Source organism: Rhagoletis pomonella, unplaced genomic scaffold, assembly GCF_013731165.1.
Source record: "Rhagoletis pomonella isolate Grant_MI unplaced genomic scaffold, Rhpom_1.0 Rhpom_scaffold_00012, whole genome shotgun sequence".
NCBI classification, from domain to species: Eukaryota; Metazoa; Arthropoda; class Insecta; order Diptera; family Tephritidae; genus Rhagoletis; species Rhagoletis pomonella.
Genome location: NW_023458566.1, coordinates 2,423,669 through 2,441,315, shown reverse-complemented (window position 1 = coordinate 2,441,315; position 17,647 = coordinate 2,423,669). Strand labels below are relative to the sequence as shown.

Here is a 17,647-nt window from a genome sequence, read left to right as displayed (position 1 = left end):
CAAAACAAAGTATCTGCCGCCATCAAACAACCAGTAGACTCACGCGTATCTAGGCACCCACGTCACCGTTGACAATTATAATTAAAAAAAGTAAAATATTTTGTTTACTTGGGAACCACTTGAACACCGATAACAATATTTGTCTTTAGAAACAACGAGGCAATCGCTGTTGCCAACAGAGCACTTGCTTCGACGAACGAAAATCACACTAAGTACATATCGATGGCTGAGTGGAAGATCGTGAGATAGGGCGTTTTTGGTTCGGCAGCTGAAATATGGTGTTTTCGAACCGAATTACGAAATAAAGAGTTCTTGAAAAGTTTTCTGAGATAGGTCGCTTTCAAACTGCCCGCCTGGATAGGTCGGTCTTCCACTCAGCCATGGATATTCTGTTGTAGGCGCAGAAGCATGGACGATGATATTATTTGATGAAGCGAGATATTCTGCGACGGCGTATATCGACGACGATGGAACAACGACATCCACTTACTTAGTGCGAATTTAGATACAGAGGATACACAGGCTAGGCTATGTCGTATGAATGAATGAGAATGGTGATAGATTAAGGCATTCTCCGTGTTTGAAGAATCAGGTAGATATAATTTGGCTTGCCCACGCCTTGACGATAGCTGACGCTCTACGACCAAAGCTCGCTTATTTGAATGCTATGAGAGTTTGAAGGTTTTTTTTAGAGATTCATTATAACTACACTCATTGCCAATCTGTGTGTAAATTCTTGTAATTTCCTTAAGAAAATAAATTCACAGACGATAAAAATTCATTGGCCGCAAATTAAAATATATTTAAACATTAAAATAACCAAGATAAAGCAGCATACATATGCATATTTTCATCTCGCTAACGAGTCGTGCGTCTAATTCCTTTTCTGTTAAACGAAGAATAAAACAACAAAAGAAAAATTGCCAAGCATGAATCATCTGTGGGACACATGTGTTGCCTTAATCAACAATTCAATTTCCAAGTCTTAGTTTTTTGTTTTTTTTTTATGGCTGTATGCTTTTAAGACTGGATTTAATAGACATAGTGCATATATTTACACACCTACATACATGCATTCGAGTGTTGGATATCCGTGTGTATGTGTGCATCGTAATCTGCAGTTGACGTTGCGTTTTGATCTTTAGCATTGTAAGTACTTATGCACAAATAAACAAATATATTTACATATATACTTATGTTGGTATATATGTATGTATGTACGTGTGTAACTATATGTAACATATTGTATTAATTTGGTCTCGTTTCTTTTAAAACCCGTCAGTCTGCCAATTATTCTTCTACATAACGTTCATACATACATACACATGTAAGCTGAAATGTATATTCATTTTGTTTTTTGCTGCTTTCATTGTTATATTATTCTATTCTCCATTCTTTGCCATTGCATTTAACTTTTTGCAATTTTTTTTCTTATTTTCTTGAATCTTAGTAGCACAGCACAAGTTAAGTTCACAATACAATGTTGCTGGATGTTATTGGCTTTGCTTTCTGGTGAGTAACCTTGTCTTGTTGTCTGTTGGTCGCGTTTCTCCAGTTATTTTCTTTCATCACATTTTATCTACAAGCACAAATAGTAGTAACAGTTATCTTTTTGAAATCGCCATCATCCAATTCTTCATATCATTCGGCACTTGATACACTCATTATACTTGGGTTTGTGAGTGAAGATGGAAGCAATGTAAATATGTTTGTATCGAGTGCGGAAATTGACTATATTCTAACTGTTGAACTTCGGCTTCGTAAGTAACCGCAAACAGATATTCTAAATAGCATCTTTAGGTGCAATGTAATGAACTTTCTCCTAACTGATTCTTACGATTCAGACCAGTCCAACATAGAATCGTCTGTAAGAGAAATTATAAATTTTTAATGGGTATTCTCAAATAATTTCCTCTTAGATATAGTATACGCCATCTTGAGACAGCAATATTCGACTAATTTTTCGAACGCTTGAGGGCATGTTGTAGGAATGGTTCATTGAATGTTTGTAATTCTGCCTATGAAGTTCAAGAACATAAAATATGTAAGTCAGGAGGTATAGAGCCTTATGGCATGATCCTATACGGCGAGTGGTCAAAAAGTTTACGGAATGAAAACGAAAGGTTGTGAAATAGAACTGGGCGCGGGATATCGGGACTTGCAGGACCCGCGGTTAAAATGACCGGGATCGGCGGTATCGCGAAGGTCTTTAAAATTTACGGGCGGCACGGGGGAAAAAATGGTACCCCAACATTGTCGATAAAACACGCAACTTCCAGGAATTCAGAAAATGTTATATAAAACTAGTACTTTTTAATGATATATTGAGACCAAAACGAACGACAAGCAATAGAGAATAACCAGAAGATGTCAGTTTTTTTAGTACGACGAACGTGGAATATTACAGAAAAAGATATATTGTTTGAAATGAATCTAAAGGCCATGTGAATTTTATTTAGGGACCTAAAATTTGATTGTCGATATGGGCGGAATCGGGATTGAAAATTTAGTGCTGCGCCCATCTCTAGTGCGAAATTAAATATGAAATTATTTGTCTTTTTTTGGTATAATCTACTTTGAGCTTGATATATTGCTTACACTAACTAAATGTACCTTAAAGAAACGTTTTGTTTGGGCCATCAAAATAGGCAGAATTTGCAAATTTCACTTCTTCATCATTAGTAATACTTTTTTCAAGCCCATTTGCCCCGCATTTTTCCGTAATTGTGCTTTGAGTCAGGTTTATAGCGAAGAACCCAAAGTTCGTCTCCATCTTGCGATGACTTTGGACATAATAAGATAATCATAGAAAATCAAACAGCGCGAAGACAATAACTTGAATAGTTTCTGTAATACTTTTTGTCACACTTGCCTTTTCAAGAACAGGTTTTTTGAATTTTCAATAATGTCTGGAAACGCCGTCTTAATCGACTGTGCTGAGGGCTCGTGGTCTTCAATTAACTCTCTTAACTTCATTGGTTATACTATGCTACTTATGAAACGCAGAGTTTCCTTAGCAAGATATGACGTAAGTTAAAGATGGTATCTCTTCTCTTTTTCCTTTCTCGATGAAGATCTTAATCCTGTAGCGAGAGTAAATTTTCTCCACATTTCATGTTTTCTCCTCGATTCACGTCTTTATCTTGCGATATCTCTCGAAGATTAGTGAACGGATTTGACTGAAACCGATTCGACCGAGTAGTCAAGCAGTTCCAGGTAAAAAAAAAATAGAAATATCTCTGCCTTCTTCAAACCCTCCACTTCGCGAACATTTCAACCTGCCCTGGTAGGCTTATGAACAGATCTATCTGAGAAAAGTGTTCTCTACGAACATTTCTATGTTGTGCATTCCTTCAAAAACTTTGAAGGCATCACACTTAGAAATAAGTTAGAATAATAAATCAAGGTAGATCTCGAAAATCTCTGAAGCCATAAAACATTTACTCAGCTGTTAAAATTTGTATCAAATATTCTTCTATTTTCTAAAAAAGGCATGCATTGGGATAAACACTCCTCTAGGAATGGGACCCGTGTCCTTGAAAAGATAATTTGAAAAAAAAAACTGGCGCATATATGTAAGTGGAGTTTCCAATTTCCAATGTTGATTTTCAAGTGTAAGTACCTCAGTTGGAGAACCAACCAATTCTCAAACAAAAGCGACATTTTTGGTATGCAAAATAATCTTAGTTAACCACTTTAGAAAACTTGGATATCAATTTGTATTCAACTTTTAATCATGCCCATACGAACCGTTGATAGTTTTTATGAAAAATATTTTTCGTTGCAAGAAAGGCAGTTATAATTGCAAAGGCGCGACCGCTTTTAGAAAAAATTGTTAGTCACCAAACGCAGTTACGCTTAATTACAAGTTAAGTTAAAAACTTACTAAAAAATATTTTTGCTGCAAAAATAATAGGAAAATTGCACTCAATGTAAAATTTATTTGCATGTTTAAAATTAGTCATACATTTGATAACAAAGAAATATTACCTTGAATTTTGCGAATCTTTTTATTACAAAACTTGTTTTACGTAGCCTTCAGTGCTAAAAAATTAACATTGAGCGTTGTTAGTGCTGCAACTAACTAGCAACAAAAAAACGAAGCTTCTATATGAAAATAGAGTTTTATATTTGGATGCATGCATGTATGTGTGTTCTGGTGCTGTTGTAATTAAATTTTACAAAATGGTGTAACAAATTACACATGTCTATTTTCTTTGGACTGGCGGCACCAGTGGCTCATAAAAAAGAAGAATTATGCCGATATTTTCAGTTGTAAACGTTCGTAATAAAACAAAAATTGGTAAGGGTGCAGGTGCAAGAGGGTCTATATAGGTATATCGGGACGCCCAAGCGGCGTTAAAGCCATTTTTTGGACATTCCACCCAAAAAACTATATGTACTTGAAAAGCGCCTACTGTCAAGCAGGGATCTTGCTTTAATTCTGGACAGATTCTGGGTGGAGTACAGAAGTTGTGATTACAGATTAGTGATGTTGACTTCGGCCACAAATTCGAAATTCAATTGACAGACGAGACTGGGAACATAATAACGGAACCCGATCTGCACAGATGGTTCCCAAATAGAATTTGAAACAGGATCCATCAAAACTAAATGTGGATAGTAAAACTGTTAGCGAGGCACTTGCTCTGGAAATGAATGATTCGATATGCGATTAAGAATGCCGAAGATCTCCCTACAATCTCTTTGACAGCATTAAAGCATGTAAATATATCTATTGGGTGTGGCGGGTTACAACGATATTCGAGAAAAAGCGGAAAGCCGATCAACGCGCGTGAAATGGATCTGAGATATTTATGGGGAAAGCGGTTTAAACTTTAAGCATACAACCTCTTTCGAGATTCCTGTTTGTGCGTGTTAAGGACATCTGCACAAATGCATACTAAGTACATGTTCACTCTGGCACGGCTAAATTAATGAAGAACACGCAGTTTGTTAGACCCTCTCAAAACCAACCGCTCGGAATACCATAATACCAACGAGACACTGTTCCACTCCACATAATAATTATTGTAGTCGTTACAGAGATAAGGAAGATATAGTTCAGCACTTTCTATGCGGATTAAGTGCCTCCAAATGCTGGAGAAACGCTTCTTCGAGGGCTTAAATTGCTTAGTTAAAACTTCATTCGCCAAAAAAATTGGGATGTTTAAAGGCATTTAAGGACGAGCATTATATTAGGCCTGTGCGATCTCCGAGTGAATTCTTAGACCAGAGCTGCTCGGAGAAAAAAATTTGGCCTCTATACGCAGAATTTTGGATCATGAAAACTTTTTTCTCAAGAACATGAATTGATCTAGTAAATCTACGTATGAGGCATTGTTCGTATGGCCAACAGCTTTCAAACCTGATATGTACGCACTCTTTTTTTTTGTTTTCCACAATATTATCATATTTAACAAAAAAAATAAAATAAAAATTGGGGAAAATATCTACTTCATAATAAAAATGGGTCGAAACGAACATCGAACCTTCATAAAGAGCCCTGCAGTGAAAAGCCAAACCAGTTAGAAAAAATACTAGTTCATTAACTAGTATGTTCCTACCAGTTCGACAATTTCGAAGAACTTAGGCGATCAGCGACATCTGCCTTTGAATTGCCAAAGCCAAAAATAGAACGCAATTAATTGCTTTTCTTACAAACGTCGGCTGTGGCGTCACGTGAAGACTAGTGGTTCTGGTTCTGAAATCACAGGTTCGAGGCCGCTTGGAGGTGGTTAAGATTTTTAAAGTTAAATAAATGTAAGTAAAAATAATTTATTCAATTTATAAATAAATAACAAATTTGAAAATCTAATTGCATTGCAAAAAACATTTAGAAAGAAATGCTTGTGCTATAAAAACAAAGAAATTAAACAAAAATATTTTTTTTATTAAATTTAAAAATTACAATAAACAGCATAAACAAAAAAATAAATTTATAAAAAATAATAATAAAATAAAAAAATTTTCCCTGAGGCAGAATTTGAACCTGGGACCTCAGGCTTACCACGCGAGTGCCCTGCTCTGTCGGCCATTGTGACTGCTGGAGCGTCGCGAGCAAAAAGGCACACTTATGCTTTTCAAGGGGCATGAATTGGCAGACTATCTCATCAACTGGAATGATGGTACTAGTATTTATACTAGTAGATGCTGATGCATAGCCTGACAATTGACATCTCGTAGGACATCGCAATGTTAAAAATACCAGTCGCTAACATTGAAAAAGGACAGAACGTGAACTAGTTCGGCTGAAACGCAAACCGGTAGAATTCTAGTTCACAGCTAGTAGCTTTCCCTGCAGGGAGTGGCTGGGTTTTCGGTTTGAAGAAAACATTGGTAGAAAATTTCGGTTCGGTTAATCATATATATAAATAGGCAATCATGTTTCCTTTACACCCCTTTTACGGCTAAACTATACTTCTAAGGTATAAACAGTTATATATCATTAGAAAGGTATTTTGATGCTGATGTGCAGGCAATTTTTAAAATTTCAAATCAGTTTAAAATAGAGCGAAAAAATCAATTCAAAAGTCACACCAATACCAATGCCATACATGTACATGGTTGGGGCGGAAATGCCCCCTAAATGTATGCTTTAATATTGATAGCGAATTAAAGAAACGTGCTAAGCAGCAGTTCAGGAATAAAATGTATGTATGTATGTACATGAATAGATTATACTCAAACAAGGAAGAAGGTAAAGTTGAGTATGGAGAAGAAGAAAGTGATAAATACAGAAATTAAAATAAAAGTAAAGAAACCTAGATATAAAGACAAAGAGGAATTAAAATTTAAATACCTAACCTAATAACAATGGTGGGGGTGAATATGTAAATGAAGAAAAGAATGGACATATTTAGATCAGGATAAAGGAAAAGATAAAGATGAAGACCAAGACGACGAAGATGAAGATGAAAATGAAGATGAAGATGAAGATGAAGATGAAGATGAAGATGAAGATGAAGATGAAGATGAAGATGAAGATGAGGATGAAGACGAAGATGAAGATGAAGATGAAGATGAAGATGAAGATGAAGATAAGGATAAAGATTATAACCCCTTAACTTTAACTCATCTTAACTTAAAAACTTACTGAGCTCACCACACATTAACTCACAACACTTTAACTCCCCACACCTAAATTCACCACACCTCAACTCGCCACACCTTAACCCCCGCACCTAAATCCACCACACCTAAATCCACCACCCTTAATTCACCGCCCCTCAACTTTCTCACCACACCTTAACTCACCTCAACTCACCACACCAAAATTCACCACACCTCAACTTTCTCACCATAACCTAACTCACCACACCTGAATCCACCACATCTAAATTCACCACACCGTAACTCCTACACCCAATTCCACCACACCGCAGCTCACCACACCCAATTTCACCACATGACATGATATCACTTGATGTGGCATCAAAGGCAACATCATTTGGCATAAAATGAACCAAAATAAATAAGATTTAGATAGAGGTGAAAAAAGGGATAAAAAGGAAATACAACTGAAGAGTGTGCGATGTTATATTGTGGTGTGTTATGCTTCATATGTTATGTTATTTATTCTTATGTTATGGTTATGTTATGTTATGCCAAGTACTAAGCTAAACTCCCCCCTGAGCTTATTTTAGCTCATTCAACTTACATAAACTATCCTTAATTTTATCGGTTGAATTTCAACCGCTGGGCGAACACTAGTTAGTAGAAAAAAGCATATAAACTGGTTCAAAGCGGGTTCTGTTCAAAAATGGTTCACGTTCCTGCTGCCAATTTTGTTTGCTTCATTTTTTTCGTTTTCAAAGCCCCTATTGCCCTTACCATAGTGAAACCCTTTTTTATCTGTCCGTAAAAGTCTTGAAATATCTCATAACTTTTTCCCAAACTCAAGGGATTCACATATTTTTCTTTTTTTTTACTCATATTTGCGTAATTTCGGTTTCTGGGAAATACGTGATTCAATTACTACAATAAATTAGCGATATTTAAGTGCAAGAGTATGAGTGTACAGAGAGTCTTCATTACTTCTTATTCTTTTATCAGTTTTTTATTTTGGTTTGTTTGGTTCACATCTGAGCTCATATTTCGCTTCAAAATGTAGATAACGAGCTTTTATTATTATTATTTTTCTTAAATTGAATTATACCACAACAAAGATGCATAATACATACATACATACGTACATATGTATGTATATGTATTTCTTCCATCGAAACTCCTTTCTTGGAATTTTTATTGCTAAAACCGTTGTTAGTGAGGAACTGAAAAAAAGATGATATAAATTTAATTACAATTGAGGTGCATTGATAGTATGGAAGCTTTCTTAAGTTTATGTATTTCAGAAAATGTTGACATAAAACCCTGTTCAGGAGTTAGAAAGGAAACAATTCATGTATTTTCCACCATTTTCATGTTTAACGCAAAAGAGAGTAAATACAAAAGCTTTTCTTTTATCACTAAGCACACTAAATAAATAATAATAAACACAATCTGCTGTGTTGTAATGTGTGGATTGTGTACTTGTAGGAAACATCAGCACATCAACGTAATTGATCACAATATAAATAAAAGTGTTTATCTACTCACAACTGAATTTAGCTGTGTATGCGTGTTGGCGTGTGTCGACGTACTGTCTGTACAACTTTAAGGCATGCTCTAAATAAAGCTGCATATTTGTTAGAATGTTGATTTTAAAAATTGAATTACATAATTTCAATTAGCATAGTTTGGTTAAAAAAGAAAGTGTTTGAAACATGTTTTTAAAATTCACAGTGTTTAATAATTAATACATATCTACTTGTATTATTTTTTCTTCCATACGACCCGCCATAATGTGTTTCAAGGGGCTGTCATTAGGGGCGCTTAAAAGCTGACCTGTTACTTTTCGCCTTGGCAAGTTTGTTTATATGGTTGTTAAAACAACCCAGAAGATAATTTAGGTAGGCCTCTTAGGTAAATGAAGCCATCCTAAGAGGCCTGCCCAAGTAGGGCCGAAAAAAGTGCTTCCTTGCATGTCTTCTCGGAGGGCTTATCCATTTATAATTTACGCGAATGCATAAATTTATATTATTTAGCGTTAAGCAAATACTTCAAAGATGTAGGATTTTATAAATTACAGAAGCAACTTTATAAGAACTCCTCCAAAAGGCCTTCTGAAGTATGTCCCATAAAAGCCCTTCTCGAAGGCCTTTTATGGGTAGCAAAAGAAGGAGGCCTTCGATTTGTGCCACTCCATACAAAAATGAAAGGAGAAAGGAATGTAGAGTGGAAGGCCTCTTGACTCTCAGGCAGGCCTTTCGGAAGGGCGTTTAACACCTAAAATTATCTACTGGGAATATGCGTTGAAAATAAAAATCGCCTTGCAAGTACTTTTTCATCTACTCCGTTTATTTGTTTTAGCACGACGTCCGTTTACGATAAATTTTCTATAAGTCACATCACATTCATTAGGGATTAAATATCTGTATCTACAAATGAGGAAAATTGCTCAAAAATGTGTATGGATGGTAAATTATGCGATTTGAGAATCAGTTACAATTAAGAGATTAGCAGCTCTATTCCCGAACCTATGACAAAACTCAACACATGACTATTGTCTTTAGTGGAATTAAGTCCACAAGACGCGCCGAAAATCCGACCATAGAAATACGAAATCTTTTGATAACACAAAATGATGTTGTATTCAAGGATTTGCAAAATACTTGAAGAAAATGGTTATAAGAAGTTTTTTCCTCTCCTGTAAAATTAAAAAAAAAAGACTTAGCAACTTTGCACTTGAAGTGGTGATTTGTATTTTATTTTACTTTATTTAATATTATTTAATTTGAACGATGTAATTTTACTTAATTTTATTAATTTGTCCGTTTGCCCGTATTGGTGAACCCTTTATATGTCTACATACATAGCTTGTGACAGTTGATTTACAAACCTACATGTGTGCACTAATTTCTCCAGCTTCACAATATATACATATATACTACCTAAATAGATATGTAGTGAAATAAAGTGGCCATTCTCGTGTTGGTCTCTTTCCCCATCGCAATGTACTACTTTCGCACTTGGCTGTGCACATTGTGTGTTTGCGGTTATTAAGTGGTTCATGAGGTTCAACCATAGGGTGTAATTTTATTGGTGACAATTTTAAAGTAGTCATTCTTCAATGTGAATGACACGAAATTGCACAAACATATACACAATCTGCATATATTAAATAATACTAGTGCAAAAATCGCATCTATGAATGTATCAGTGAAGATTCATCTACCTCGGAATTTTAATAGTCAAAGTTGTGGGTTCAAGCGCATTTAAAAATAAAATAATATTCATATGACAAATTGTTTTTTTTTTTTTATTTGCACTACGTGATTTAATACAAATTTTAAACTATATTTTTGCTTGCCAGTAATATTTTCAAGAATGTAGAAATTGTTGGTATTAATTTCAATCGGCGCTTGCAAGTGCTATGTGTCAAAATAATCACATGTGTACATATTTCACAAATATTTTGGAGAATAACCCTGCTTGGTGTTGTTTTCAGGGGGGGATAATTAACAATAACACTGCTTGTTTTTTATTTTATTTTTTGAGCAGTGCTTTCGGCAGCGAAATTTTTGCGTGATTTTTTGTTGTTTAATTTATCATCTTTTTATAAAGTTGAAAGCTTCAGTTGAGACCGTTTTTAGTTCTATGCTCAATGACAACCCATGATGTATGGTAAAAAAATATGTAATGCGACTAAAACTATTATTTAAAAATATATCAATATTAAATTAATATTTCGAATATTAGATTTTTAATATTTCGAGCACGAAAAATACGATAATTTCTGGGTTTTGTGGCAAAAATAAAAAGAAAGTTCGTCTCAAATTATTTTATATACAAAATAATCTGTAATAAAAAATAACATTTGTATATCAATGTGAAAATCCCCGATTAAATACGGACAAAACGGTTAAAAAAAAAATTCCCGAAAACTCCTGAAAAGTTCTCAAAATTTTCTAAATGTACTGAAAAATCTCGACAACCTTTCGTACAATTACGAAAAATCAGGAGAGGTTCCGAAGAAATGTAGAATTGTACCGAAAAAACTCCTAAATATCCCTTGAAGTTGCGAGAAATCGGAAAGTCCCGATAGAGCTCGAAACTTTCCAAAGAAATTACGAAAGGCTCCGAAAACATCCCAACAAACCTGAAAAAAATCTGAAAACCCCAAAAAACTGAAGAAATAATGAAAGCTACCGTAAAAAATTTCCAAAATTTTGAGAAGTTCTGTAAAAATTGGAAATTCTCGAGAAAAATATCCAAAAAAAAGTTCCGAATACATCTCGAAAAGTTTCGAAAAATCCAGAAATGTTGAATTGTACCAAAGAAATTTCGAAAAATACCGAGAAGGTACGAAAATTTCGAAATTCTCGGTAAATCTCAAAAAGTTAATAGGCACGAGCAAATAAGAAAAATCACGAAAGGTTGCGAAAAAATCTCAAACGATTCCGAAAACATCCCAAATTGCGACGAAAACATCCTGATGTATCCATCCAGTTACACCTAACGCTTACTCTACGTTATACCTATCTATAAATATGTATTTATACGTGTGTGAAAACTTCGAAAAACCCATTAAAGCTCGAAATAATCTCAATGTACCAAAAAATTCCGAGAAGTTCCGGAAATTTCGAAATTACTGAAAAATTTCGAAAAGTTCCATATAAATGTGAAAAATCGCAGAGTGTTTTGAGTAAACCCCAAAGCGTCTCGAAACACAAGAAAAAAAAAACTTGAGAAAAAATGTAAAAATGTACGACAAAATTTCCGAAAAATCCCGAGAAGTTTCAAAAACCGCTTAGTGGTCCTAAGGAAGTTCGGAAAGAAATGGCAGAGGAATCACGACTCTTCTATTTCGATAATGTGACATAGCCGTCAGAGTTGCAGATTCATCATTATTTCCTTTGTAGACAAATATTTCAACTTGAATCTCAAAATATTGTTGGCTATGCTGCTGCCTGATGTAAAAAAAGGAACAGTCCAGCGCCTTCGTCTTGGTCTGCAGGCTGTATCGGAGATACAGCCGCTAAATTTAAACGTAGAATACGTGGTATGGTTAAGAGCATATCCAAGTAAAAAAACAAAAGCACACACTAAGCAAAAAATATCGATAACAAAAGCGATAATAATATCGGTAGCAAAATCGATAAAAACATCGATAAAGAAATCGATGAAAATATTGATATCAAAATCGAAAAAATATCGAAAGCAAAATCGATAGCAAAATCGATAACAATACTGATTACAAAATCGATTACAAAATCTATCAAAATATCGATTACAAACTCGATAACAAAGTCGATAACAAAATCGATTATAAAGTCGATAACAAAATCCATAACAAAATCCATAAAAATATCGATACCAATATCGATAGCAACATCAATAAAAATATCGAATATAAAACCTATAAAAAAATCTATAACAATATCGATAGCAAAATCGATAAAAATATCGGTAACAAAACCGATAAAAGTATCGATGACAAAATCGATAGCAAAATCGATTACACAATCGATAACAAAATCGATAAAAAATATCGATAACAAAATCGATAAAAGTATCGATCATTATATCGGTAAGTTCCGAAAATATCGATAGCAAAACCAATAACAATATCGATAACAAATTCGATGAAAATATCGATAACGAAAGCAATAATAATATCGATAGCTAAATCGTAAACAAAATCAATAAAAATATCGATGACAAAACCGGTAAAAATATCGATTACAAAATCGATTAAAATACCGACAACAAAATCTATAAAAATATCGGTAATAAAATCGATAAAAATATCGATAACAAAATCGATAAATAATCTATCATAAAATCGATTACAGTGTCGATAACAAAATCGACAACAAAGTCAACAAAATATCTATAACAAAATCGAGAAAAAATATCGATAACAAAATCGAAAAAATACCGATCATTATATCGATAAGTTCCGAAAATATCGATAGCAAAATCAATAACATTATCGATAAAAATTTCGATAGCAAAATCGATAAAAACATCGGTAATAAAACCGACAAAGTATCGATTATTATACCGATAAACCCCGAAATATGTACTTACGGACACATACATACTTTTTGTCTCCTTCCCACGCTTCCAATGCGTGCACGTGTTTGCAAAATGATGACGAGGTGATTTTGTATCGAAAATCATTTATGCCCATATATTTGAATAAAATAAACATATATAGAAGATATCAACCAATACTTCCCATATACCAAACGAAACGAAAACTCTTGAATTTTTGATTAAAGAAAACAAAAACAAAATCATTCGAGCGGTTTTCGAGCATTTTGGTAATGAAAAAAATTTGCAAATTTTTTCAACAATTTTTTGCCTTAAAATGCTCAATATTTGTTAAATTTATATAAAATTTGTACCCGATAATATTTCTACTGCTCCAAAGAACCTATATCCCGAAAATGAAAGTTATATATGCCAACAATAAGTTGCTAGAGCACTTTAAAGGCTCAAAATTGACCCCAAAATAAGGCAATGTTTACCGTTGTTTTTACGACAGAAACCGAATTGGTTATTTACAAAAATGAATCTGTCGACAGGTTTGGAATTTTATCTTTGAAACGCCACACTTTTCTTTGAAATCGCTTTATTAGTTCTCGTGCAATAAGCGTTTTTGTGATGCTCTAAAAATTACAACTACAACATTTGAACATAGCCCCCATACCTTAAGGTAAGACGTATTCTACGTCAAAAAAGAAAATTTATAGAGATTTGGCCTCCAAACTTGCCTCGTTTCTCAAACACTGTAGCCAGTTGGCGTTAAAATGGTTTTCCCGCCACTGACTCGATCGTCAGAGCCTTCAGCGAGAGTTTGACATTTGAATCGAAGAGCCTATTTGCAATGTGTCACAACTTCTATTGCACCCCAGTGATTCATTAATGACTGGTATTTTTCTCATCGTTACTGTATCTTTAGATACCGAAGAATTGCATTTATAAAGCCCTTTAAATACGGCTGTGAAGTGCTAACTTCCTTTGAATTTTATGTCTGCTTAAAAATTACTCATAAAAAATTAATTTCATCTCTATAAATGCACGGGTATACTTTCTACAAACATACATCATACATACGTACAAATGTATATGACAATGCCTGTGCGGGTGGTTTTTTTACGCTTAATTGTGTCACGTTACATTTGAAGAGACACTTGAAGCGGCTGTGTTTTTATCTGTATAGACATACATAAGTATGTACATATGTACATATATGTTAGCATTATCATTAACTACTTTATCATTTTATCAAATGAATAAATTTAATTAATAATAAATGTTTCTCGTCATTCCTTTCTTTGCAGCATTTGCAATTTGTAGTTAATTGCTGAAGCGCAACTGCAAGTACGCAGCGCATTGGAGCGTTCGTGTGCCAAATCTACAGCAACATAAGCTATCAATCAGTCAGTCAGTCATTTACAATATTCATATTCAATTACTCACGCACTCACATACAAACATAAATACCTAAATAAATATTATACGAGATACAACAACAATAGCAGCAGCAAAAAATTAAAAAAAAAAAATAAACGCAAATGTAGCACATCTTAGGAGCTCAGCAGCACTCGGATTTATTCGCATCAAAAATTTGTAATTGCTCATTGTAGTAAACAAAGAATACAACAAAAACAAAACACCAAAGCATCAATGTTTTAGTTAGAGTTATTTATCTAGTAGTAGAAAAAAAAGTGATCTGAAGGGATCTTCACACTTTCGCTCGCAAAAAGTTACGGAACATTTCAAGTAAATCATCAAAAATGTACCAAAAATCAACAGAAACTACAATAAAAACAACAACATCAACAACACATGCACTAGCTATGAAAATGCAAATAGATTCCGGTGAGTCAGCAGCAAAGCAGTGCCGCCATACCCCGACCTCGTCCACCACCACCACCACCACCAATACACGGTGCCATATCTCCTGCTGGAGCACGCTCATTGTTGCGCTCTTAGCAGCGCTTAGCACTTTCGCCAGCCAATCTCAAGCATTCGATTTGGGCAATGAATTGAATCTCAAGCCAACAAAGTATACAGAATGGACAAAGAATGTCACGTACGTTAGCTCCACAGCTTATAATGCGCGTGGCATGCAGCCACTATACGATATTACACACAAAGTTATTTGGTTCTTCACCGGCGAACATCCACTGCCAGAAGGTGAGCTCTAAATAAAGCTTGTTCGTTAATATGTATATGCTAATTTGCAATTGAAATTGAAAAATTTTCGTTACATTTTCTCTTCCTAGGCTACCTCGTGGTCAAGGATAACGATATTGAGTTTGGTCCGAAAGTTGAACGCAACGAATGGATTGATTTAATTAAACACTATTGGCTAATATGGCTAATTGTTTTGCTCGTTGGACTGCTAATTGTTACAATGCCAGTTGTTGGGTAGGAAAAAAATGCATATTTATAAAAAGAAAAAGATACTTAACTAAAAAAAAAAAGCACAACAAATTGTAGAAAAACATGTACTTAGCTGTAATTATTTTTGTTTTTGCTTGTGTTTTTTTTTTTTTTATGTATAGCCTCTGCTTTTGTTGCTGTCGCTGTGCTGGTGCTTGCGGTGGTCGCTCGGAGCCGTTTGACAAGAAACATGACACCTGCCGCCGTGTGTTCTTGGGATTTTTGCTCATAGCATTGGCAACAGGTTTACTGTAAGTAGCGCAGTTTTCTTTGTGGTAACACACCTTTCTAAACAATTTACAACACATACAGTGATTGGCAAGAGTATTCGAGTTTTATGTTTTTTTGGCAAAGTCGCTCGAAAATATTTCTATAATTTGCTTCGATTTATAACTAACGAAGTGATATACTCTATGAAAGAAAAAATAAAATAAAATATGGGATTCGCAGATCTAAACAGAGTTAGATCGCTGGACAAGGTTGGGGGAAAAAATGAGTCAATGAATGCATGTCGAGGGCCAGAAGAACGCATTGGGTGAAGCTTCAGATCTGTAGGACTAGCACGGGGCGCGCAATATAATCACCACTTCATAAGCTTACTCAAACCAGCTCATCCAACACACCTTTTTCTATGGTTGAACATCGTCGAAACCTACCGGTTCCTGTGCCTGCTGTTAGACGACGACGACTTTACTGAACTAGGCAAGGTTAAGTCGAGTGCCACAACAACAACTAATACTCCGTCGTTCATGACCTGAATATTTTTGTGTATCTCACTCTCAGTTTTCGCACTTTTTAATAATCGTATAGCGACGCCTAATAAATAGTCCACAACAATATTATACATTTATTTTTGCCTATGAGCGATACTCAAATGTTCCCTGTAGGAACATTTTTTTCCAACGAAAAGTTGGGTTAGATTGAGCCGAACTGGATTGTTAGAATTACAGCTGCTCCAAAAGTCATTGGATATGAAATCAGACCTCCTACAATAAAAAATCGACACCCAGTATCTCGCTGTATGACTTAAAATGTGGTTAAGGACATTTAATCGCTCTTTTTGGCCAGATTTATCATGCAATCTTAAGTATTTAAATGCCCATCTGCAACATTAATTCCGATGAAAATCGATTTAATAATGCACTTGTAACAGGATACATGTTGTAACATTTTCGAGGTAGCTTCATCAGCTTTTAGATGAAAATTTCCCACAGCTTTAGGAAGTGTAGCTGAAGTGACAATCCTTAGCCAGATATAAATCTGGTAATTTTTAGTAGAGGTATTTCTTTGCCATAAATACGATTTCTGTAGATATTGTCGCTACAGCGGCATTCATGTTTTAGGAAAAGTACGATAAATTTTTTAATCGAAATATCGAAAATTTAATTTTTAGAAATCTCATCAGAATAGGTTTTGCTATTTTGGATTGAAATATAATCTTTTTTTACTCAGAAATAAGGAATACTTTTGTGAGACACTGTATATACATGCATTCCCACATACCCTCATCAATGTACACAAAATTACATGCATGCATATAACATTTCAGCGGAAGAAACGTATTGTATTTAACTCTGTTTACATTCCACCGTAAAGCTTTGCAAACATATTAATTACATCTAATTTGCTCCGTTTCTTACTTAACTCGTTTTTAGTTTCGGTGTTATTGTCACATTTGCCACAAACAGTTATATGCAACAAGGTATTGAGAATAGCACAAATCGTGTACGTGATGGCAGCATTGATACCCGTAAATTCCTCGAAGTTACATCCGAGCAAACCGATCATGTTTTAATTACAAATTACAAACAATTATCTATACAGTTGGACAACATTTTGCGGGGTAATAAATACAAAGCTATAACCATAAGGATTTTCACTAACAATAATTATGACTAAATATTTCATCCGCAGAAACATCCAGTTTCATTATAAAAGAGTTGGAACAGAAATCCATGGCAGTTTCGCTTATTTACCTTACAGACTTTTTAGAAAAACTGCCACAGCTTAGATTAAAGTTACAAAAAATGAAAAACATTACCAACGAACTGCGCGTTAATGCCTCACAATTGAGTGATGGTAAGTAGCAAATGGCGAATTGGTTTATTTTTGTATGCTAAAGAAATTTTTGATCTTCTCTTTTGGG

The 17,647-nt window shown here is 34.5% G+C and overlaps 1 protein-coding gene across 5 annotated transcripts in view; it reads left to right on the top strand.

Moving 5' to 3' along the window:
- Positions 1 to 17,647, top strand: part of LOC118747677 (prominin-like protein) — a 52,552-nt gene that overhangs the window by 7,904 nt on the left and 27,001 nt on the right. The window contains exons 2-6 of one of the 5 annotated variants that reach the window (XM_036481739.1): positions 14,394 to 15,252; positions 15,342 to 15,486; positions 15,624 to 15,752; positions 17,157 to 17,344; positions 17,416 to 17,580. The exons of the other annotated variants lie outside the window; for them this stretch is intronic. Coding sequence (XP_036337632.1) covers positions 14,850 to 15,252; positions 15,342 to 15,486; positions 15,624 to 15,752; positions 17,157 to 17,344; positions 17,416 to 17,580 — 1,030 coding nt within the window. The 5' untranslated portion in view covers positions 14,394 to 14,849. The remainder of the gene's footprint in view (positions 1 to 14,393; positions 15,253 to 15,341; positions 15,487 to 15,623; positions 15,753 to 17,156; positions 17,345 to 17,415; positions 17,581 to 17,647) is intronic. 5 annotated transcript variants of the gene reach the window in all.